Below are 24408 nucleotides of genomic sequence, written 5' to 3'. Positions count from 1 at the left end.
GGAAAGGTGCTTCCGCTGAATTCCTTATACAAAGGAGTGAAAAGACTAGTAAAGAACTTAAAAGACAAGTGGAAACATTCATCCTCTGCTAAAGTGTTTTGTGCATTTTTTAAGATATAGGTTCCAAATTGTTTTGTTTGGACAAAAGTAACTATCAAGAAGCGAATTAAAAAATAATTAGCAATTTAACAAGAGCTTAATTAAGTGGTACATATTGGAGAGACGCTTACAGAGCGTTCCTCTCCCTCCACCAAAACTTCCCCAGCTGGATCCCACACGACAGCACATTGAACCAAAGACGCATCAAGATAGAAGCATTACACCATCAGAACAGAACTTTCGTTGCTTTTTTCTACCCTGTTAGGCAGAACACTGTTTCTAGCAGCTTCTGAAAGTCACCTTTTCCCATTTAACACAGAGCACTTAAGTGTAAATCTTTTGCAATGGTGTGTAAAGCTTTGAGGGGAAAAAACAAACTCACCTCTGCTCCCCTTCCCAATTTACAATTAAATTAGACTTATTTCTCATGTCCAGTAGGCTTGTTATCTTCACCTATGGTCTCATCCGTTAAGCAGCATCAAGCTGGTTACTGCTTGAATGGTAGACCTCCAAGGAATAGATAAGTGAAGGTGTGTTAGTTATTCGATAAGAGGCACCCTTTCCTCATCAGAATCAGTACCAAACGAGTGCCCCTGCATAGCTTTATGGGATTCTGTGCTATTGACAGTATCGTCTCTAGTTTAGCAGTGGCACGCACACAAATTTTAGCCAGGGTGTCCGAGCCGAGTTCCAGCTTGAATAGTCTGAGTACTTTCTTCCTACTTAAATTCTCCAGTATTTCAAATGGGGCAATTTCACTTCCTGAGCTAAACTGTTGTGTATTACTGTTCTGGTAAGTTGGATTCCAGGCCAGAGGTGGCCACATTTCAGTTACAGGTTAAATGATTATTGTAAATGCAAGAAGTTATTTGATGCAAAAGGTACTTTATAAATATAAATTGTTTCACAGTCATATTGCTGTTTTCTTCATTTTGGGAATCTAGTCTTCCATGAATATGCACGTGAAAGTTATGCAACTGCAAGAGTGGCAGAATAAACTCTGTATTTTTGTACAAAACGTATTTACTCATAATTTATTAGATTTTTAATGTAAAGAAAGGTTTCAAACAAGGTGACAGCCAGTCGGTACTTATTTCCCAAGCAATGGTGCATTCTGCAAGTATCCTAATTGTGTCAATATTACTGAAGCTATAGTTAAATTTGTATTCTTGATTGAAGTATAATGTTAAAGAAGCATGCAGTCTGACTGTGAATTGAGTTTCAGGGTAGATACCTGTACGTTCAGCTCAGAAAATTAATGATTTGCTGCATTTCAGCGAGGGCTTGAATGGCATAAATAGTGTTTTCCCCAAAGTTGCATTGAGGGTTTGGGAATTGCGATTTCATAAGAACTGTGCAATATGTGTTTGTACAGTCACCTCAGTGAATCTTTATGAAAGGAAAGGGAATTTTAACTTTATTTTGTGAACACTGCATTCTGAACACATTACCTGCTAACGATGTAAAAATGTTTGTAAATATATCTTTCGCTGAACGGTTCTCTTTAGTTTCTAGGATAAAAATATAGACCTTATTAAAGAAAATAGCAATAAAGCAATTGTTCTTCTGTCCCAGTCTTTTTACATTACAGAACTAACATAAAATAATGGGCCATCTGCAATTGTTCTTCTGTCCCAGTCTTTTTACATTACAGAACTAACATAAAATAATGGGCCATCTCCTGAGCTGATATGAATAAACGTAGCTTCATTGATTTTATAATCTACTCCTGTTCTTTAAAATGTAGTTTAAGGAGGTCCAACAATAAATATGCCATCTGAATTTTAGGTATCATCTTTGATTAAATATGGGTTAAAAAAACAAGGCACATAATGAATAGTAAATTCTGTGTTTGGTTTGTTTCCAAGTTTAAAATATTTTTATTTTAGAAGTATCATTTGTAGGAGTTGTCCAGTTTTAAGTGAAAGTAGATAATTTCTCTAAAATACTAGATAATTATAGTGCTCATACACACCACTAATGACCTCTTCCATACAGGTTGCTCCATTCAGATTTGATGCTAAACTTCAAACCACATGGTTGACAATGGCAGGAATTCAATGGTCTCTTTTGATGTTTTGGAGCCGAGGGCAGCTGTTCAAGATTGGCCATAGGAATTCAAGCTGCTCTTTATTGCTGTGGTGCTGGCTGATGTTCAGTGGCCAGTAGGAGGCCTTTTATTAGCAGACTGGATGATCGCCAGCACTGAAAATATTTGAAACTTCTGATCAGTCGGGGGTGCAATGTAATCAGCAAATTACTCAGATAACACTGTGAATTGTGAGTGGCCATCAAAGGACTTTTTTTAAAAAAAGATCAGGAGGAGCTTTTGTGTCTAACCCTAGTTTTAAAATTTGGATTCAGGAAAAGAAATCAGAGTATTTTCCTATCAGTTTAAACCTAAAACTAGAACCATAAATAATAAACCATTTGATTCTCCAAAGTAACTACTGGCTGTGTTACTCTTTCATGATAGTAAGGATGGTTCAGTGGTTAGGCCACTCACTTTGGAAGTCATAAGTTCAAGTCATTTCTCCACCACAGACTTCCTGTATGACCTCGGGCAAGTCACTTAACCTTTCTGCCTCAGTTCCACATATGTAAAATGGGGCTAACAGTACTTCCCTACCTTACAGGGATGTTGTGAGGGTTAATGCATTAAAGAGTGTGAGGTGCTCAGATACACGGTAGTGAGGAGCATATAAATACAGAAATAGATAGTTCCTTAGCTCCAGTGACACATTAGTCACCCAGATTTTTAATAGAAATCCAGCTGTCCAGAGATGTAGAGATGCTTATTATCAACAGTTACCCTGCTATTAGCATAGGAATAACATGACACCATTGAGTAGCTCTTTACCATATTGCTTCAGGTACATCTCTGGAATAAAGAGAAATGGAAAATTATGGGTAACAGCCCAGCCAGAGTCCTTTTGCATGTTGATAAGGATAGGTGGGATTTGGAACTGCACAGGGCACCTGATTTCTAGGGCAACAAATTACTCCCCCACAAAACGCCAAACCTGTAACAATAAGAATGGATTGCATTGCTGTTATGCCATGCCCATGTATCATCATTTCCATATTCCAAGTCTTGGCTGGCCTCCTCAGCAGGCCTGGAAGTCACATCCACTCTTGATAAAGCTGAAAGGTGGGCAAGCAGCAACTGGGCAGGAGCAGAAAGCCCAAAGGGCCCCACGCACCATTCAGGTGGGCTTGAAAAGGGGAGCTTTCCAACAGCCACCTCTACTGAAGGGGGAGGAAGGTGGCAAGACGTAGGTATTCTGTGGTAAGGGTGCTAAGACCTAGGTGTGGGGGGCTGGCAGACACTCAGATAGCATAGTGATGGGAACAGATTAGATAACTAAATTACATTGGGAAGAGTGTGTGTGCGTAATGGAGATTAGTGAGTGTGAACTGAGGGACAAGAGAAAGGAATAGCTGTAGACAAGAGATCTAGTCAATAAGCAAAGTGATTTGAAATAAGGAAGAGAGATTGCATAGCAGGAAAAGATGGGTGGAGAAAGAGGTGGGAAGAACATTGGGGCGTAGGAAAAAGACAGGACAACAAAATGTGTGTGGGAGAATGAGATGGAACACAGAAAGAATGAGAGAATTAAGGGGAGCTCAAACCTTATAAGACTATATATACATATGTAAAGTGCACATACTGCACATAAATATGTCATACACTGGTTACACTGTAGCTGTAAATTCACCCTGACATATATCTAATTAGGAATATGCAAACTGCAATAAATCCCTGGTATGATTTGCATTTTTTTCTTTCTAGTCTATATGAGGCGGGGCGAGAATAGTATGCTGAATGCAGCTATTCACATTATTTTCCAAATTAAAAAAAATAATGCCTATGTTTTACTTTTATAATAAAATCTAAAAATAAAAGAAATTCTGTACATTAAGAGGTCTGGGGCAAGGTGTGGTTACTACTTCGTGTTCAAAATTTAAATCTTTCACTGTTACTTTCTCCTGCCATTCACCACATTTGTTGGTTCCGCCTATTTGTAGCATTTTGTCATCTATCAAGTTTGTAAACAGTTTGAGGTCTTTGTACTTCTTGTCTGTACTGCACCTAGCACAAGAAGATAGTGAACCCTCACTAGGTCCTATAGACACAATAGCAATAGAAAGAACTGGTTCTGTGCACTTTTTTTTTTTTTTTTAAAGTTTACCTGGAAAAATCTTGAAAATGAGGCCTTTTTTTTAATCTCTGGAAACCACCACCTACTGTAACATTTGTTAACTATAAATATTTTTCCCTCTCTAGCTGTACCCCATAAAATAGGGAGGATAATTGATGGAAGTCCTGCTGATCGCTGTACGAAGCTAAAAGTCGGAGACCGGATCTTAGCTGTGAATGGCCAGTCTATTATTAACATGCCTCATGCAGATATTGTGAAACTAATTAAAGATGCAGGTCTTAGTGTAACACTTCGCATCATTCCTCAGGAGGGTAAGTAATTAAGTGTTAAAGCCCAGGAAGAAAATTATAAGTAACCTCCAATTAGTTTGAAAGAGTTTGTATTGAAGCTTGCATATGCAATACATAAACAATACAGCTGCAATCCTAGAACTAGCTAGAATATTAGCTGAATTCTTGAAAACAGTCTAATTGTGGATATATGTGTCAAAGAACCTAAGGAAACCTGATGGCATAGGGAGTACTGCAGTGTGTATGTTGTAGCCTTGTGGAAGAACTTCTGACATGGATGTAAAATACTCCCTCAGGGCCTGATTTTGAGCTCCCTCCTTTTTATATTATTGAACGCCATTGACTTCAATTGAGTTCTCTTTATTTTCAAAAGCATAAGAACAAAATCAAGTCTTTAGCCAATTGGAACTAAGTGACTCACAAACTGTCATCTTGTGTATTCATTTATACCTGTAGTGAGTGACTGCAAAATGGATGTAAAATGCCACCAGTGGAGTGAAGGGAAAAATTTGATTTGATACTGTTTTGCACAGCTATAAGTGACTATGCAAGGCAGGGGAGAACCAAGCACCAAAGGGTTCAGTTTGTCAAATGAAGACAAGGTAACAGACTCTTATTCTGAGCATCACCCTACAAACCAATCAGTGGAGTTTCTTTGATGTGAGCTTCATGTAATTTAAGTTCAAAGAGCTGCAGTGCTAGTATATGAATTCCACTGCATTAATAAAACTGAGACTTCAAGTCCCAGTAGCAGAATGCTAGTGTGGACAGGAATGTCAAATACAGAAACCAGTGAAATTACTTCGTGCTCTGTGTGCTATTTAGATAACCTTCAGCTCTGTCGTTGCCATCAGCTTAACTCACACTGAGTATAATGCTGTTCTACTAGTTTATAGAAGAAATTGGCAGACACTGGCCATGGATAATGTTGTCCTACTTGAGTAAATGAATCCAATGTGAAGAAACACCTAAATGTACAGAAAGAGCACAGGTCTGCTTCTCTTAGCAGATGCTTCTTAAGCATTTACCTATTCAAAATAGCAATCAAATCCATATGTCCAGTTCAAATTTGTTCAGATTCATACAGAAACAGTTTTAAAGTTAGTGGTGTACATTAGAGATCTGTTTTGTAAACCTCTACAGGCATGTGTTATATAGTGTATAATCCATGCGATACCATTTAAGGCAGCTTTGTGGCATTTAGCTAACAAAAATGTATGCTAATAAATTGGTCCACCCATGGTGACACTGGTTAATTTACATAAAGCAGAAGCTCATCTGAAATGTTAAGTGTTGCAACATGGGCAGACTCTGGAGCTGTTGGTGAGAAAGGATTGTTCTAGAGGTTACAGCACAGGTATCATGAGGCTTGCATTCTATTCCTGGTTCTGTTGCTGACTCAGTGACACTGGGCATCCTACTTAACCTCAAATGTCAGTTTCCCCATTTAGAAAAAGATGATAATAGTATCTAATAGCTTTCTAATGTGCACTCAGGTGAAAAGCACTATATAAATGCAAAGCAGTAGTATTAATGTGTGATTTGGCTGGTTCATCCATAGTTATGAGGTCTAACCTAGGCATGATGGATCATATTTTCAAGCCAGCCTCTAAAATTTTGAAGCACAAATCACACTCACTCATGCAAACTGAGCAGTTAGACATCTAAATATGCAATGTACACACATCAGTGCTGTTTGTGCCTTCAGCTGTATCACACTGTGTGCTCTCCCCTACGGGAGCTGTCCCTGCAGTCCATGTCCAGCCACTTTCCCAGTGGCCAATGCAGTCTTCTGTCTAGCCACTTCCCCGGTGACAGGCAGAAGGGGGGGGGAACCACACCCACCCACTACTCCAGGGGCCCTATATTAGGCAATCATTTGATTGTCCCCTCCAACTCCTCAGTCCATTTCCCTGGCCCTTGGGCCACTTCCTCACAACCCACAGCACCTGCAAATTCCTGCAGCAAGCCTGAAGTTCTCCTTAGTTCACCTGGCCCCTGCCTGCAGCACTGGTCTGTCCCAGGTACTAGCTGTCTTTAGCCTGCAAGGCAGCTAGTTCTCCCTCCTTGAGCTCCAGGGAGTGACTGACCCTGCTCTGCCCTGCAGCTATTCTCATAAGGGCCTGCTAGGCCCTGATTGGCTGCTCCTCTCAACCCATCTCTAACTGGCTGCCTTCTGTGCAGCCTCTCTAGAGCTCTATTAACCTCTTAGTGGCCAGTGTAGGGCAGACTCCCCTTCCCCATCACAGAATGTGTGTGTGTGTGTGTATATATATAATATATAATATTATACATACAGCGCAACACTTTTAAATCATGTGCTAATTTTTTCACTGATCAGTTTGAGCTACATTGTGGCCCTACTTGTCCAGTGGCAAAGGGGAGGAAGGTCCCCCTCACATACCTGCACCAGCTACACACGTTGTATGTAGCAGCATCTGGGAATAAGTAACCTCTGCAGAGCTGCTATATCCCCTCTTGTGCTTGTGAGCAGAGCCCAGGCACATTCACTCTCTCTCTCTCTCTCTGCTTCCCTCCCTTCCCCCTCCCCCACATAAATGTACAGCCCAGATATTGGGGAAAATATTCTGTACCATGTGTAAGCCTAGTGCAGGGTATTGCTTCTTCCCTCAACCTGGAGCAGGGGTATCCTGGAGGCAGATTGGTCCTCCTTGCTTCTGGCAAAGCCACAGTCTAGCCCTTTATCTGTATATTGTATGCCTTTCCCTACCCTTCATCATTGTAGGTGTTTGAGGAGGTGAGTGTGGGTACTACACTGTACAGCTGTATATTTGTACAGCTCCTAGCACATTTTGCATGCTATTGTGATATAAATGATCATTATAGCTGGTTAATGTGTATTTATAAAGGTTGGTTCCACTGTCTGTTACCTAACCTGAACACTCACATAATGGAGCTGAGATTTCTCCCGTTGAAGACAATGGTAAAACACCATTTGACTTCAAAAGCAGCAAGAGCAAACAAAACATTTTAAATCTTGTTGCAACAGTTTGCCATCCCATAACTGCAATGGAAGCAGTAAGATCCTTTGGTCTCCCAAAATAAAAAGTTTCCAAATATCAATATTTCTAGGCTTTTAAAAGAAACTATGAAACACAGAAGCTGTTTGCCCATTCCAGTTGAGTTTTAAATAGCAGATGTGTCAGCCACAGTTGTAAAGGTGACCAAGATTACAGATCTCAGAGACAATCAAATGAAGTCTAATAGTTTTAGATATCTTAAAATCTAATTATGAGCCAAGATAATAAAAGCAACAAGACATAAATTATTGGCAGTAGAGTGTTACCAAAAATGATTATTGTCTACCTTTACTCTTTATCATATGCTACACTGTGCCAGCTCTTTCATCTCCAGCTTCCTATTATGCAGAGCTGAATAGTCCAGCTTCAGCACCGAGCTCAGAGAAACAGAGCCCCATGGCGCAGCAGCACAGCCCGATGGCTCAACAGAGTCCAGCAGCACAGCAGAGCCCTGTAGCACACCACAGCCCTGTAGCACATCCACCACCTCCACAACCACTCCAGTTACAAGGACATGAAAACAGGTAAGAGCAGCTACTCCACATTCTGCTTTCTTTAGGTACGGGATGAAACCACGAGCCAATCAAGCATCTCTCCATTTCTAACAACTGTGACCTATGATGTTACTTGTTGCCAACATTCCAGTTGTAACATTTATATAACAGATACTGTGTGTGTTAGATTAAACTGAAAAGTGTCATTCACTTATATGTCTGAGAGACATCAGTCTACACAAGGATCTATCAAAACTACCTTCCCGCACTCGCACACTGGTTTCTTGGGTATTTCAAGTTCCTTCTCCTTACATTTTGTTAGACACCTGCCTGGAAGTGCCAGTTCCAAAAAGATACATGTTTCTGCTAACGTAATAACTGTAGAACCCAGTCTTAGAAATGCTTTTCAAACGCCGTCAGTAGTTCCATTGGTCAGTACTATGCTCAGTAATAAATATTTGCCGGATTGGGACCTTAGCTTGGGGCATATAAAGTATGTTAATTTTTTAAAGTTCTAAAAGGATGGTCTGTCCCCTATGTTACTGAAAGTCAGGTAAGGTATAAGCATTAATGCACTTATTTACATATTCAACAAGAAGTATTATTGTTATAACTTGTGTATAATATAGCATCATCTCCTGGGATACAGATATGGCAGTATATAGTGAACTTGTCTTAAATTGTCCAGTGTTCCAGAAATACTTCTGTTATTGTGAGCTGACATAGGGTAGTTATTTTACCCATTTGTAATATATTACAATTGGTTTATAAAGTCATACACCAGAAAAAAGTTGTTCTGTATCAGTCAGTCAAAATCCTAAATCATATTTAATATTTTTAAATTACAAATAAAAAAATGTACTTTTCTTATTAAACAGACTGAATATTACAGTAAGCCTATATTCTCTATGTTCTTGTTACATGGAATCACTGTGCTAAAGAAGTAAAGAAGTTAAGAAGCTTGGATATAAAAAAAAATAGATCCCATTATGAGAACTTTGTACAAGTTTTAAAAGTATGTGTGTCAGTTCTATATTTGCAATCTCTATGAAAATAATTCAAGTTTCAAATAGTTTTCCTTTTTATCTCTATTTGTCTGGTTGGAAATATAGCTACTAATGGCTACTTTACAGAAATGCATACTGTAACAATAAAGTAACTGTTGTAGCCTAGGACAAAGACATCTTCTTATGCAACTTATTTCAAGGGATAAATGAACAAAGACAGGAAACTCAGAATAGATGCTCAGAATAATTCCACATGTTGAATGCATTCATTTGCATAACTAAGCATCTTCCTCGAAAACCCAGTACAGATTCCCTTTTCATGATGTGGGTGTTATTACTAGGTGCCTGACAACTTGCTGAAGCTTTATTAAAGCAGATTCTGAAATAAACATCAGACAAAAAAGATTGTTTTAATCTTCTTTCAACCATATAGCAAGTAAAACAATATGATATTAAATTCTTATTAATCAAATTATATTTCCTTCATTCACAAATGTGCATCATATGTCAGATCTGTATTTAAATCTTAGAATGACTAACTAGGAATTGCAGCCATAACATCTTTCAGTGAATCAGAGCACTTAGTATACACTATATTCATGGATGCTATATCAAAGATTTATTTCTATAAGCCAGATAATGGCTGGTACAAAGAATAGAAGGTACAAATGACCTGGTTCTCATGGGTGACTTCAATCACCCTGATATCTGCTGGGAGAGCAATATAGCAGTCACAGATGATCCAGGAAGTTTTTGGAGATTGTTGCGGACAACTTCCTGGTGCAAGTGCTGGAGGAACCAACTAGGGGCCATGCTCCTCATGACCTGCTGCTCACAAACAGGGAAGATTTGGTAGGGGAAGTAGAGGTGGGTAGCAACCTGCGCAGCAGTGACCATGAGATGGTAGAGTTCAGGACCCTGACAAAAGGAAGAAAGGAGAACAGCAGAATACAGACCCTGGACTTCAGAAAAGTAGACTGACTCCCTCCGAGGGCTGATGGGCTGGATCTCCTGGGAGGCTAATATGGGGGGGGGGTAGGAGTCCAAGAAAGCTGGCTGTATTTTAAAGAAACCTTATTAAGGGCACAGGAACAAATCATCCCGATGTGCAGAAAGATTAGAAAGTATGGCAGGTGACCAGCTTGGCTTAACAAAGAAATCTTTGGGGAGCTTAAACACGTGCGCTTTGGTGAGCTTAAAAAGGAAGCATACAAGAAGTGGAAGCTTGGTCAGATGACTAGAGAGGAGTATAAAAAACACTGGTTGGGCATGCAGGGGTGAAATCAGGAAAGCCAAAGCACAATTGGAATTGCAGCTAGCAAGGGATGTGAAAGGTAACAAGAAGGGTTTCTACAGATATGTTACCAACAAGAAGGTTAGGGAAAGTGTGGGCCCCCTTACTGAATGGGAGAGGCAACCTAGTCATAGATAATGTGGAAAAAGCTGAAGTACTCAATGCTTTTTTGCCTCTGTCTTCACAGACAAAGTCAGCTCCTAGACTACTGCACTGGGAAGCACAGAATGGGGAGGAGGTGAGCAGCCTTCTGTGGTGAAAGAACAGGTTCAGGACTATTTAGAGAAGCTGGACATGCACAAGTTTATGGGGGTGCTGAGGGAGTTGGCTGATGTGATTGCAGAGCCATTGGCCATTATCTTTGAAACTCGTGATGACTAGAGGAGGTCCTGGACAATTGGAAAAAGGCAATTATAGTGCCCATCTCCAAAAAAGGGAAGGAGGCGGATCCGGGGAACTACAGACCAGTCAGCCTCACCTCAGTTCCCAGAAAAATCATGGAGCAGGTCCTCAAGGAATCCATTTTGAGGCACTTGGAGGAGAGGAAGGTGATCAGCAATAGTCAGCATGGATTCACCAAGGCCAAGTCATTCCTGTCCAACCTGATTGCCTTCTCTGATGAGATGACTGGATCTGTGGATATGGGGGAAACAGTGGGGGATGTGATATGCCTTGACTTTAGCAAAGCTTTTCATACAGTCTCCCACAGTATTCTTGCCATCAAGTTAAAGAGGATAGGGTTGGATGAATGGACTATAAGGTAGATATAAATCTGGCTAGATCATCGGGCTCAATGGGTAGTGATCAACAGTGCAATGTCTAGTTGGCAGCCGGTAACAAGCGGAGTGCCCCATGTGTCAGTGCTGGGGCCAGTTTTGTTCAACATCTTCATTAGTGATCTGGAGGATGAGGTAGATTGCACCATCAGCAAGTTTGCCCATGACACTAAGCTGGGGGTAGTGTTAGATATGATGGAGGTCAGGGATAGGATACAGAGTGACCTAGACAAATTGGAGGATTGGCCAAAAGAAATCTGATGAGGTTCAACAAGGACAAGTGCAGAGTCCTGCACTTAGAATCCCATGCACTGCTACAGACTGGGGACTGACTGCCTAAGCAGCAGTTCTTCAGAAAAGGACCTGGGAGTTACAATGGACAAGAAGCTGGATATTTGACAACAGTGTGCCTTTGTTGCCAAGAAGGCTAATAGCATATTGGGCTGCAATGGTAAGAGCAGTGTCTGCAGATTGAGAGAAATCATTATTACCCTTATTGTGTCCAGTTTTGGGCCACCCACTACATGAAGGGAGTGGACAAACTGGAGAGAGTCCAGCGGAGGACAACAAAAATGATAAGGGGACTGGAGTACATGAGAAGAGGCGGAAGGAACTGGGCTTATTTAGTCTTCAGAAGAGATGAGTGAGGGGGGATTTGATAGCAGCCCTCAACTACCTGAAGTGGGGTTCCAGGGAGGATGGAGTTAGGCTGTTCTCAGTGGTGGCAGGTGGCAGATGACAGAACAAGGAGCAACAGTCTCAAGTTGCAATGGAGGAGGTTTAGGAAAAAGTTTTTCACTAGGAGGGTGGTGAAGCACTGGAATGGGTTACCTAGGGAGGTGGTGGAATCTCCATCCTTAGAGTTTTTTAAGGCCCAGCTTGATAAATCCCTGGCTGGGATGATTTAGTTGGGGTTGGTTCTGCTTTGAGCAGGGCGTTGGACTAGATGACCTCCTAAGGTCCCTTCCAACTCTAATCTTATATGATTTTATATGTGCATTTCTGAATTTGAGAGCTCACAAAAACAATAACTTTTACATTCGTAAAATACAGAGGCTGAAAAGCCTCTGAATCATCCACGTTCTGGGAAAACAACAACAGTTTTTTGCTTTGTATTATATTTTCTTGTGTGAAATTTGGTCTTTGGGTTAGACAAGGTACGTGCGTGTCAGGACTCCTGGGTTCTGTTCCTGCCACTGCCACTTAGGGCCCAATCTTGCTCCCATTGAGGTCTATGGGGAATTATACTGTGCATCTTTGGATATGTCACTGAGGGCCAAATTGTCAAAAGTAATCTCTAATTTTAGATACCTCAACTTTTGCCTTGGAAAACTCAATTCAGATGCACCATCTGCCTTTCAGTGAAGCCAGTTTTACAGCTGTTCAGTTGCTTTTTAATCTCTCAGTATTGCATTTAATGCCTTCCTACACATTCTTTTAGCATTGTACATTGTACAGCATTCTTTTAGCATTGTAACTTTAAAGACCCAAAATAATCATTCTAACTTACTCAGTTATAGGTCAGAAGTAAAAGCAAGACAGGATGTGAAACCTGACATCCGACAACCTCCATATACTGACTACAGGCAGCCTTCAGCAGACTACAGACAGCCTCCGTTAGACTACAGGCATCCTCCAGTAGTGGATTACCAGCAGCCACCGCCTCTGGACTACAGGCAGCCACCTTTAATAGATTATAGACAACATTCTCCTGATACAAGGCAATATCCTCTGTCAGATTACAGGCAGCCCCAGGTACAAAGTGAAATAATCACAGAGCTGAAAGCAGTGTCTCTAAATTGACTTTAGCAGTTTTATTCTGAATTCCAATATTTTTGCAGAAGAAATTAATTCCAACGTCGTTAATGCGTGTAATGTGCTATGCTATTTTTATGATTAAAATAACACTGCAAGTACACTATTTTTAATATTTTAGAGAGTTAAAATAATGATGAAAAACCCACTTTCCAGAACATTATTCTTCTCAAGCCACTGTATACCAGCAGCATAAATAGTCTCTTACTATGAGTTGTGCCTTAAAGGCACAATCCAGCCCTAAACCAATGAACTCTGGCTGTAACCAGTTCAGATGGAATTTCCACATAAATATCATCTTTCTGTCACTGTAGAAGAGAGAGCTTATTTATAATCAGAAAAATTACAGACAGCTCTATGGCTTTGTGGCTATAAAGGAAACTTCTCCTTTTTCAGAAGATCAATTTTATGGGTGTTTGGATTTGATGTGAAATAATCTATGCCGGCAGAAACGATCTATACACAAATTACCAGATGTCTCTTTCTTGCAATGCTTATTCCCAGAAGTAAGCCTTATGGTAGTAGTTTATATTAATGGGAATGCTCTCATGAGTGATGTTTACTAATAGGTGTCAGGGTTGATGGATCAAGTGCAAATTTGGGTTAAAAAAAAATCTCCCTCTTTCCTTGCATAAAGAGGGAAAAAGCAGATGTCAGAAAGTATATTAAACCAAAAGGCACATTATCTAAGTTTCCAGAAGCCCTCAGTCAACACCACATTCCTAGGTCAATCCAAAGTTCACTTCTAGAGCCATATTTTCAAAGCAGGCACACATGCTGTCTTCATGGAAATATGTACATGCCTATTGCCTGTGTAGAAAGTATATTTTAAATGACTTCTTTGCACAAGCATATTGGGTAATTCCACATTCAAACATTACACATTCAAGGACTTGGTTGTGTTTTTTAACTTAATGTGAACAAATCCATTCATATAGTTAATTTGTTTTTACTCTCTGTGTCTATACAGGATTTTGATTATTTCACTGTTGACATGGAGAAGGGAGCCAAAGGATTTGGATTTAGTATTCGAGGAGGAAGGGAATACAAAATGGATTTGTATGTGCTGAGGTTAGCAGAAGATGGGTCAGCAATAAGAAATGGAAGGATGAGGGTGAGTAATGTAGCTCTTTTGAAAGAGTTCCATAACATACATTCTAAGGAATATATTTATTTTAACAGGTTTTTGTGGGCTGCATGTGAGAAACATTTTGTGCATTTTGTGACAAGCTCAGACAGAAATCCTATAACACTTGTCTAGCCAAAGACAAATACTTCTATATTGTTAAACGTCCTAACAAGACCTGACCAAATTACATTATATAGGCAGTAGGTCTAAGTAATTTCTTTGTAGATTGAATGTCATTTTTAATTGCTTTGTTTTGAATTTTTCTGCATATTCTTTCATTCATTTCTAGACATCTTAGCAACTCCAAGGAATGAAGAATTTCTTGCATTCTTAATAAAATTAATAGCAGAGTGATTATTCATTTCCATAGCCCAAATATAAGACAAGGTGATCTAGTGCTTTGGACAATGGACTGGGCATCAAAAGACCTGGGTTCTAATCGTCGCTCTTCCACTGTGCCCTTATGACCTTGAAGAAATCACTTCACTTCAATCTCACCCCTAGTTGTTTCGTCCACTTAAATTATAAGATCTTATAGTCAGGGACTAACTTTCACTATTTGTTTGTACAGCACCTGCTACAATTGAGCTAAGTTGGAGCTTCTAGGTGTTGTTGTAATATAACTAATAATAAAAACCACATCAGTGCACTGACTGTTACAAAATTATAAAGTTTGTTTAGAAAATTCCACATTATTTTAAAAAATGTGTTACATGTAAGAAAAATAAATGGCTCATGATATGTACTTTTGGTCTATCCAGCGTAGCGGAATGTTTAGCTGAAGAGTAGGTATAAGCTCATCTAGACTTGCATGTTAATGCTAACAAATTCACTGAGTGCACAAAAAAAGGGTGGGGAAAGACAATATGATAGTACAGTTAGAAGAGGATTAACAAGAATCAGCACACAAAGTTTTCCTTAAAATATCTAATGCACGCAGCATTGTTGCTCCAATGTTTAATCACAAAGATGGGAAATGGAAAAATGGTGCTGTATTAGAAAGAGAATGGACTGCTGTAATGTTGCAGTTCTGAATTAAGGTCTGCCTTTACTTTCATCCCGTGCAACTGCAACAAGTCTAACTTACTGTCTTTATAGAATACTGGGGTCTGACCATATTTTTGCAAAATTAAAAGTGAAGAATTTCATCACACAAGTCAGGATTTTCAGAAATTTTGTTACGGTCCATGTGTCACTGTTAGCTAGTGCACTTTGCACGTACAGTGGTAAGACTCAGTTTGGTCCTGGATTTTGAACAGGTCACAAAGTCCCTAGAAGTGGGAGGTTGCCTGTACAGAAGCTGTGGAAACACAGGGCACCCAACAACTCCCCTTCTACTAGGAACCTAGAGCCAGCCAGCACTGCCCAATAAATGAGAACCACTGCCTACCTATATATAGTGTATGTAATGTAAATGTCAGTTAACACTGACATTAGAACCTTAGCTTTTAAATTTCTTTATTTGTGTTTTCATTTGTTCTTTTATTGCTGTTTTACCATAGTTTATTGTACTTAATAAAAAGTCATAACCAGGATATACGCTATTAGCTAGGTTGTAACTAATGGTGAGGAAAGCAGTAGAGCTCTTCCTTTACAGTAAACTCTGAAAGTCATAGGGTTGAGGGCATATGACTGAGATTACAGAACCATAAAGGATGGTGCCTTCAGAAAAGTATCATTGAAGGTAATTTCCCATATTTAGCCAAGGACCTGATCAGTAAAATTATATGCACCATTTGAATAGAATAATATCACGAGTATAAAATAGACCTTATAGTCACTGAGTGAATACTACTATATGCATTTTAAACAAGTAAGGACAGTTTACCAATTCATTGCTCTTTTCTGTCGCACTTGGAAATATTTTATAACAGTCCATGAAAAATGCTCATTTCTTTTCTAAAATGAATTTTAAAACTTATCTAATTTATATAGCTGTTATACAAGCCAACTGTCACCGTTACCCAACAGGCCATGCCTTAGACTCCTTTTTGTCCTTTGCAAGTACATGGCTTTGGGGAGCTCTCTGCGCGGAACCATGCAGTCTTACCACTCCTTGACCAGATCTCTGGGTTGCAGCCTATTTAACCAGCCATATTAACCCAATAGATCCAACTGGGTTTGGCACTTGTAAGTCCTTTACCTCTGGGGACCAGTGACCAGCTGATTAAAGTGACTCAAAAACAGCTTCTTCAAAACAAAGCAGCCTTTATTTGCCAAAAGAAACATAGCATCTAGGAAAATGGGTTTAAACAACAGAGAGTCCTTAGAGAGACAAGGCGGGTGAAATAATATCTTTCAACTTCGATATGGATCAATATCTTTCAACTTTCAATATGGATCAACTTCTGTGGGTGAGAAAGAAAAGCTTTCAAACTTACACGGAGATCTTCTTCAGGAAGCTCAAAAGCTTGTCTCTCTCACCAACAGAAGTTGGTACAATAAAAGAGATTACCTCATCCTTCTTGTCTTTCTAATGTCCTGGGATCGACACAGCTACAACACTGCATACAAAGAGTCCTATACACATATATACTTACCAAAGTTTAACCTCTCTAGTTAGAGGTCAGGTAAGGACAGTTTATTCCCATCTCTGGCTTAGTGGAACCAGCCTGCTTGTTGCAGGATCTGTGTCTCTCTATCTGCCAGAGGCTCATCTTTAGCTGCTGCTACCTGCAGCCCACTTAGTGCCCATTTCTTCCCTATGCCAGCGTCTTTATGGGTTAGGATTCCCTTTGGTTATAGACTTTCAGTCTTGGGAAGAATAAACTATGCCAGTCTGCTGGAAGCCAGGAAGGGATATTTCCCAATTAATAGCTTCCCCATTGTTCCCTTAAAGAGCTTTATCTCTGTCGTTGTTTCATTTTCCTCTTTGCTTCCCTTTTAACAACCTCCTTGGATTTAACTCCTGACAGGCAGGATAATATCAAAGATAACTTGAGGTTCGTATGATACTTATAAAAAATAATATACATAACTCTGTCATTCACCACACCAATCAAGTTAAGAAAGGAGAAGTTAAGGTTGGGTAAACCATTGTGAAAAATGTTAAGCTACCATGGACTGTGTTTGGATTTTAAGGCATGCTCTACACTTAACAATTTTACCAGTGTAACTATTTCAGATAGGGGTCAGGTTTTTAATCATTATATTTATACCTGTAAAAGTCGCTGGGTGGATGCAGTTATACTGGTATAAGAGTGACTTACATTGCTATAGTTATACCCCTTCCTATACAAGAATAGCTATACTGGTATAAAGCACCTTTATACCAATAAAGCAGTGTCCACACTAGTGGGGTTGTACCCCCTTTTAAGAGTATCAGTATAGTAACAATGTGTAGCTTCCTAATGTAGACAAGCCCAAAGTGCCAAGTCTAACCCGCATTTGTATTTTCAGTTCCTCATCGTCAGACCTCACATAACCTTAATGACTGGCAGATCTCAACAGGTCTGCTGGTTCAATTTAGTCTGGATAAACTCTGAAAAATTTGGAAGTCTATCAGCATACATTCAAACTCAGAATCCTGAGGCATAAGGTATAAATAAGGCAAATGTATTAGAATAGGGTTAGAAGGGACCACAGGGGTCATCTAGTCAAACTCCTGCCAAGATGCAGCATGTGTTATCAAAACCAGTGAAGACAAATGGCTATCCTGTCTCCTTTTGAAAACCTCCAGTGAAGGAGATTCCATGACCTCCCTAGGCAGTCTGTTCCATTGTCCTACAGTTCCTATGGTTAGGAAATTCTTCCTGAGATTTAATCTAAACCTGCTATGCTGTAGTTTGAACCCATTGCCGGATGTCCTGTCCTCCATTGCAAGAGAGAACAACTTTTCTCCATCTTTTTTATGATAGCCTTTGAAGTATTTGAAGACCGCCATCATGTCCTCCCCTTAGTCGCATCTTTTCCAAGCTAAACATACCCAATTCCTTTAGCCTTTCCTCATAAGGCTTGCATTCTATCCCTTTGACCATCTTTGTCACTCACCTCTGGATCTTTTCCAGTTTCTCTACATCCTTCCTATACATTGGTGAACAAAACTGAACACAATACTCCAGTTGAGGCCTAACCAGCACCAAATAGAGCAGTATTGTCACCTCCCATGACTTGCATGCTATGCCTTTATCTGTGCAACCTAAAATTGCATTTGGTTTCTTTGCAACATCATCACATTGTTGAGTCGTGGAGGTTGTGATCCACCACAACTTCCAGATCATTCTCAGCAGTGCTGTTGCCAAGCCAGTTATCCCCCATTCTGTATTTGCGCATTTGGTTTTTCTTCCTTAAGTGTAGCATCTTACATTTGTCTTTGCTGAATTTAATTTTGTTGTCTATAGCCCAGTTCTCCAATTTATCAAGATCCCTTTGAATTTTAGCTCTATCATCCAAAGTGTTGGCAACCCTCCCCCCCAGCTTTGTGTCATCTGCAATTTTGATCAATATTCTCTCTAGTCCTACATCGAGTGTTAATTAAAACTGGATCCAGAACAGATCCGTGTGGAACCTTACTTGAGACCTCCTTCCAATCTGACATCATTCCATTCATTGGCTGCGATGGCTAAATCAATTATGTATCTACTTAATGGTAGATCCACTAAGCTCTCATTTCTCCAAATTAATTTTCAGAATGTCATGTGGGACTGTGTCAAAAACCTTGCTAAAGTCCAGATATATTATGTCCATCACATCCCCCCATCCACCAAACCAGTTACCTTGTCAAAGAAAGAAATCAAGTTTGTTTGACATTTGTTCTTGGTAAATCCATGCTTGCTGCTAGTGATTACCTCTTCATCCTCCATGTATTCACAAATTGAATGTTTTATACATTGCTGTAGTAGCTTCCAAGGTTGTGAGGTCAGGCTGACTGGTCTATAGTACCCCAGCTCTTCCTTTTTCCTCTTTTTAAAGATGGACACTACGCTAGCCCTTCTCCAGTCTTCCAAGACCTCTCCTCTCATCCATATGTTTGCAAATATTGTTGCCAGTGGCTCTGAGATTTCTTCAGCTTAGTCCTTCGGCACCCTGGGGTGAATAGCATCAGGCCCAACTGACTTGATTTCATTCAAATTAGTCAGAAGATATCTAACATGTTCTTTACTTATCATAATCTGAATCCTTTCCCCTTTATTGTCTACAGTAACTTTGCTAGTCATCCGGTCACATGTTATTTTTTGTGAAAAGACTGAAGCAAAGTAGGCATTGCGCAGCTCTGCCTTCCAATCATCTTCCATTATCAGCTCATCTTTTCCATTGAGCAGCAGGTCCATACCATCCTGGATCTTTCTTTTTTGTCTGACATATTTGTAGAACCCCTTCTTGTTGTCTCTAACATTTCTTGCCAGCTGTAACTCATTCTTTGCCTTGGCTTTCCTGATTTTGTCCCTACACGCTTGCGCTCTTTCCATGTATACTTCCTTGGTGACATGCCCCTCCTTCCATTTCCTGTATGTATCCCTTTTGGTTTTTTGATAGCTAAAAAGCTCCATGTGCAGCCACATTGGCCTCCTGTTGCTCTTCTTATCTTTCTTGTGCATCGGAATAACTTGATGTTGAGCCTCTAATATTACATTTTTTAGGAACTGCCAGCCACTTTGGCTCCTTATCTTCCTAATTGGTCTCTCCATTGGACCTTGCCTACTATTTCGCTGAGTTGGTTGAAATCTGCTTTTCTGAAGTTCAATATCCTTGTTTTGCTGTTCTCATGTCCTCCTTTCTTAGGCTCTTAAATTCTATCAGATAATGATCACTTCCTCCCAAGTTCCTGATCACCTTCATGTTCATAAGTAATTCACCCCTGTTGATCAACACCAGCTCCGAAATGAATGACCCTTTAGCTGTTTCCAAAACTTTCTGAATCAGAAAGTTATCCCCTACACATGATATGAACTTGCAGGACATATATTTTGCTATAATAGTCTTCCAACAGATATCAGGAAAGTTAAAATCCTCTATTAATACTAGCTCATGTTTGTTAGCTAATCTTGTTACCCGCTTGTAGAATGCCTCCCACTTCCTTGTCTTGACTTGGTGGTCTATAATAGAACCCCACCATAACATTGCTACTATTCTTTTTCTTTTTTATCCTCACCCAGGGACGCTCAGTAGGGCTTCCACTCACTTCCTCTTGGACCTCGGAGCAAGTGTATACATTATTGAAGTACAGTGCGATGACTCCTCCTTTTTCCCATACCGGTCCTTCCCGAACAAGCTATATCCCTCAATGCTGGTACTCCAATCATGGGAGTTGTCCCACCAAGTCTCTGCAATGCCATTTATGTCATAATTTTCTTCATATACTATGACTTCCAGTTTATCCTGATTGTTCCCCATATTCCTTGCATTGGTATACATGCACTGAATATATTTTGCAGACTGCCTTGTTGTTTTTCTTTTTTGCCCCTTTAATGCAGTTGTGGTTTCTATTCCCTTTTCCAGAATTTAGCCCTTTCCCCTTTATTACTTGAGCCTAGTTGTGCATTCGTTGGATTTTTGTCACCATAAGACCTAGTTTAAAGCTCTCCTTATCACATTAGCCAGACGACATCCAAAGATGCTCTTCTCAGTATTTGATAGATGGAACCCATCCCAGCACAGTAATCATCCTTCCTGGAATATTATAAGTGCAGAATTCAAAATCTAAGAAATAATATCTAAGAAATTAGGGAAATTGATCTAAATAAAGAATGTGGGTGCAACCATCTTCTGCAAACATAAAGAATAGCTTACTAGTAAAGATAACTGAAGCAAAAAATGTAAATTAACTCCAGATGCCTAGATGTTGAAAGGGGGCACAATAGGAAAATATGGAGAAAAGATAGTAAGGGGAGACTGAAAAATAAACCAAAACAAAGGGAGGCATCTGATACGTCTTTGAGTTATAAGCAGAAATAATTTTAACTATATAAAGTTAAATTTACTTTCCAACAGCAATACTAGTAGCCATGAACCCATAAATCATTGGTGGGAAAAATGGTGATCCACTGGGGTTGCATTTTAACTGGAGTATTCTGCAATCTTAGATGATCATCTATTTTATAGTTAGACAGATTCTGATTCTGAGGTTACTAAACTTCCCTAACAACTGTGCTACAATATTTATGTTCTGAATAATGAAGACGACAAGGAGACTTACCCTGTCAGCTTGCTCCTCTCTCTACCAATCTGCCAAAGTCAGGCCCAACCCTTATCCCCCTGTAGGAACAGGACTCTGTGCTTGTAGAGGGGAAGAGCAAGGGACATGCAATCAGGGGATGGATATTCTCTGGCATCATCCCCCTGCAGACATGCAAGAAATTTCTGGTAGAAAATCTTGCTGACCCAGTCAATAATATTTCAAGTGAGTTCTCCCTTCATGCTCACCTTTACTTTAGATATGATGTTTTCGAGCAGCTGTGGAGAAGCGTATGGGCACTGTGTTGTCATGGGCAAGGCTGAGGCAAGTGAACTGAGCTGTCATGAGCAAGTGTAGTGAACGGGACCCTTCACAGTACTCAGTAACTATCCTAAGGGTGGGTCTCATCCCCTGCTCATTCAGCGTGTAAGGACAGACAAAAACACATCTATAGAACAGTAGGAAAAATAGGAAGGAAAAATCTTCACACGTGAATGCCCAGGAGCTTCCTCTCCTCTGTGTAGATATTTCCTAAGTAGGGGACTATTTGGCCCTATATCACTGAAAAAGCGAAGAAAAGAGGTGTGGGAAGTGGGGAAAAAAACTGGAAAACCACTAAGTCAAAGTAGAGGGCCTGCACAGCATGAAAAGTGTAACGAGCTGCAGGACCTATTGTGCTGGAGTCTACTCAGCAAACACATAAGAAAAGAAAATAGGAAGTGCAAAAGCACTACAGCATTTAGGAGGATTTGAGAATCCTACACAGGTCAGATCAGTGGATGGGTCAATTGATTCAATAGCAATAAACAAACTGAAAAAGATGAGTATACAAGGCTGATGGAACAGAAAGCATTAGAGATAAGATGTGAGACATTCAGTTATGAACACAGAGGAGATGAAACAATTGAAAGCACTCTCTGGAAGAGAGGGAAAATAATCTAACTGAACTCAACAAGTGGCAAGATATCAAAAGCTCTGTGTTGAGTAGAAAGTATATTCACCCTCATGAACCTCATATTCTTTGTACACAGTCCTGCACCATGCTATGTATCTTCGCAGCACTGAGCACTTTACATGACTGAGAAGCAAAGAGATGGTCAGAAAATGGTGTTAATTTCCCTGCAGAAAATTGCACTTTTTGGCAAAAAAGTCTAAATAAAAAAACTGATGATTTAAATCAAAAAAATGCTGCTGCAGTACCTTATAACCCCATTCTTCTCTATGGACCAGAATCCCAGACCAGATTACATTTCCCAAGGTGTACCCACTCTCCCCTGCTACACTGCATTAATCTGGCTGGGGAACACAACCAATGGAAGAGAAAGGAGGCATTAGGCACTCAAACTACAACCCTCATGAGTCACCCCTGCATCATTTCTGAACTGAAATGTTTGGGTTTGGGGCATTCTTCTTTTTGATAAAGGTTCAAAGTTCTCCATGGGAAGTGGACACTTTTTGCAAAAAAACATAATTTAATTGAAAGCGCAATTTTCTGTTGAGAAAAGAGTTTCAACAGAAAATTTTCAACTAGCCCTACATTTGTTTGCTTAAACATAAATTGAATTACCTATGCCATTTTACTGAATCGCTGTATTTGATTTTGGATTATTTAATTCTGCAGTTTCAGGGAAGTGCCACAGTCTACACTGCTGTGATGGCAGGGATCGATGCAGCAGCATCAATTGAGCGAGACCGCCACTGCCAGTGTAGATCAGCTCTTATATTCTTTATTATAGCAAGAATGTCCCTTGTGCACAACAGTAGACCACATGGCCTAGTGGATACTGCAGTAGACTGAGACTCCAGCAACCTGGGTTTTAGTCATGATTTTACCTCTGGTATGCTTGGGCAAGTCCCTTCACCTCTCAGTTTCCTCATCTGTAAAATGGGGATTATGATATTTTCCTGCTTTGTATAGCAGTTTGAGATCTACTGATGAAAAATGCTACATAAGAACTGGATAATATTTTTTGTTTCTATCAGTGCTGCACTTGCTGATTTTTTAAAAATGCTGCATTATACTGTACTACTTGGCTTACATTATAACTTGATATACATCTTCTGTTTTTTTTTTATAAATTACCCATGTACTAAGCAGCTTTTAACATAGGTCCTGGAACTAGCGGTGCTGGAGGGGTGTTGCCACCCCCCTCGGCTTGAAATGGTTTCAATTCAGGGTTCAGTTCAGGTTACAGTTTGGTTCAATGGCTCTCAGCACCCCCACTATATAAATTGTTCCAGCACCCCTGGCTTTTAATGATTTTTAGAACCAAAGAGCTACACTAAGATAGCACATTCTTTAGTTGCTGCCATTAACTCCTGATTTGCAGTCCAATGTAGTGGTACAGAAGAACATTTGGCTGCCTTTTCCCTCTGAATTGTCAGTCCCCAGGGGACACTTTATTCAAATGCCAATTTCCTACTTCATACATCATTATCCAGCCTTACTTGTAGTGAGATAGGGTTGTGATTGATCAGAATTTTGGGAATTATGTTGGAATATTCAAACATATCTGCATGCCAGCCAGGAGCATAGTGAGCCAGGATTCTAGCTTAGTACAAACGGCAACATCCAAGGAAGTTTGTATTGACATATAGATAAAAAATTGACCAACTGTATTGTGTATATATGACGAAGAAATGTACAATGAGTTTCTCTAGGATTGTAAATACATTTCAGCAGTATGAAGGCTTAATAAATCATCAGAGAATTAACCACAGGTGATCCCTTAGACAGCATCAGTCTCAAAAGCTGAATACATTTTATAGAAATCTTTTATGGAAAAGTAAGGAGAAAAAAATACTTCTTTCACAAATGTGATTAGCTTCATTCTCTCAAAAATGTGTTCAGCTTGACTCATTACAAACATCTTTATAACCTTGTGGCTAATAATAAAATCCTTTTAACCAGATATGTAAAAGAATGTTGAATTAGTAAGATCGGTTTAATTTAAATTTTACAAATAAAATACTAAAATGTCAGGCAGGTACTTTACTTAAACATGCATTTTCTAAGAGAATTATAAAGATTTCCTGCTTTATGATGTGAATTAGCGTAAACTTTAGGAAATTATGGAAAACATTAAGAGCATTTTAAAAAATAGCACTAAGGAAAGATGCCAAATAGCAGGCTTGATGACAGAAGTCCTCTACCTTATAAGGGGTACAGCACGTGCAGCCTTTCTG

At 39.7% G+C, this 24408-nt stretch overlaps 1 protein-coding gene across 2 annotated transcripts in view; it reads left to right on the top strand.

Moving 5' to 3' along the window:
* The window catches only part of MAGI2 (membrane associated guanylate kinase, WW and PDZ domain containing 2), a 1036622-nt gene that overhangs the window by 973162 nt on the left and 39052 nt on the right, over positions 1-24408 (top strand). For both annotated transcript variants that reach the window (XM_067564540.1, XM_067564538.1), the window contains 4 exons: positions 4388-4573; positions 7928-8117; positions 12679-12919; positions 13950-14093. In XM_067564540.1, the coding sequence (XP_067420641.1) occupies positions 4388-4573; positions 7928-8117; positions 12679-12919; positions 13950-14093 (761 nt within the window). The remainder of the gene's footprint in view (positions 1-4387; positions 4574-7927; positions 8118-12678; positions 12920-13949; positions 14094-24408) is intronic.

Source organism: Emydura macquarii, unplaced genomic scaffold (genome assembly GCF_026122565.2).
Source record: "Emydura macquarii macquarii isolate MOO-44397 ecotype Brisbane River unplaced genomic scaffold, CSIRO-AGI_Emac_v2 contig_2636, whole genome shotgun sequence".
Lineage (NCBI taxonomy): Eukaryota > Metazoa > Chordata > Testudines > Chelidae > Emydura > Emydura macquarii.
Note: the sequence above shows the minus strand (reverse complement) of the source record. Positions and strands in the feature narration are given on the sequence as shown.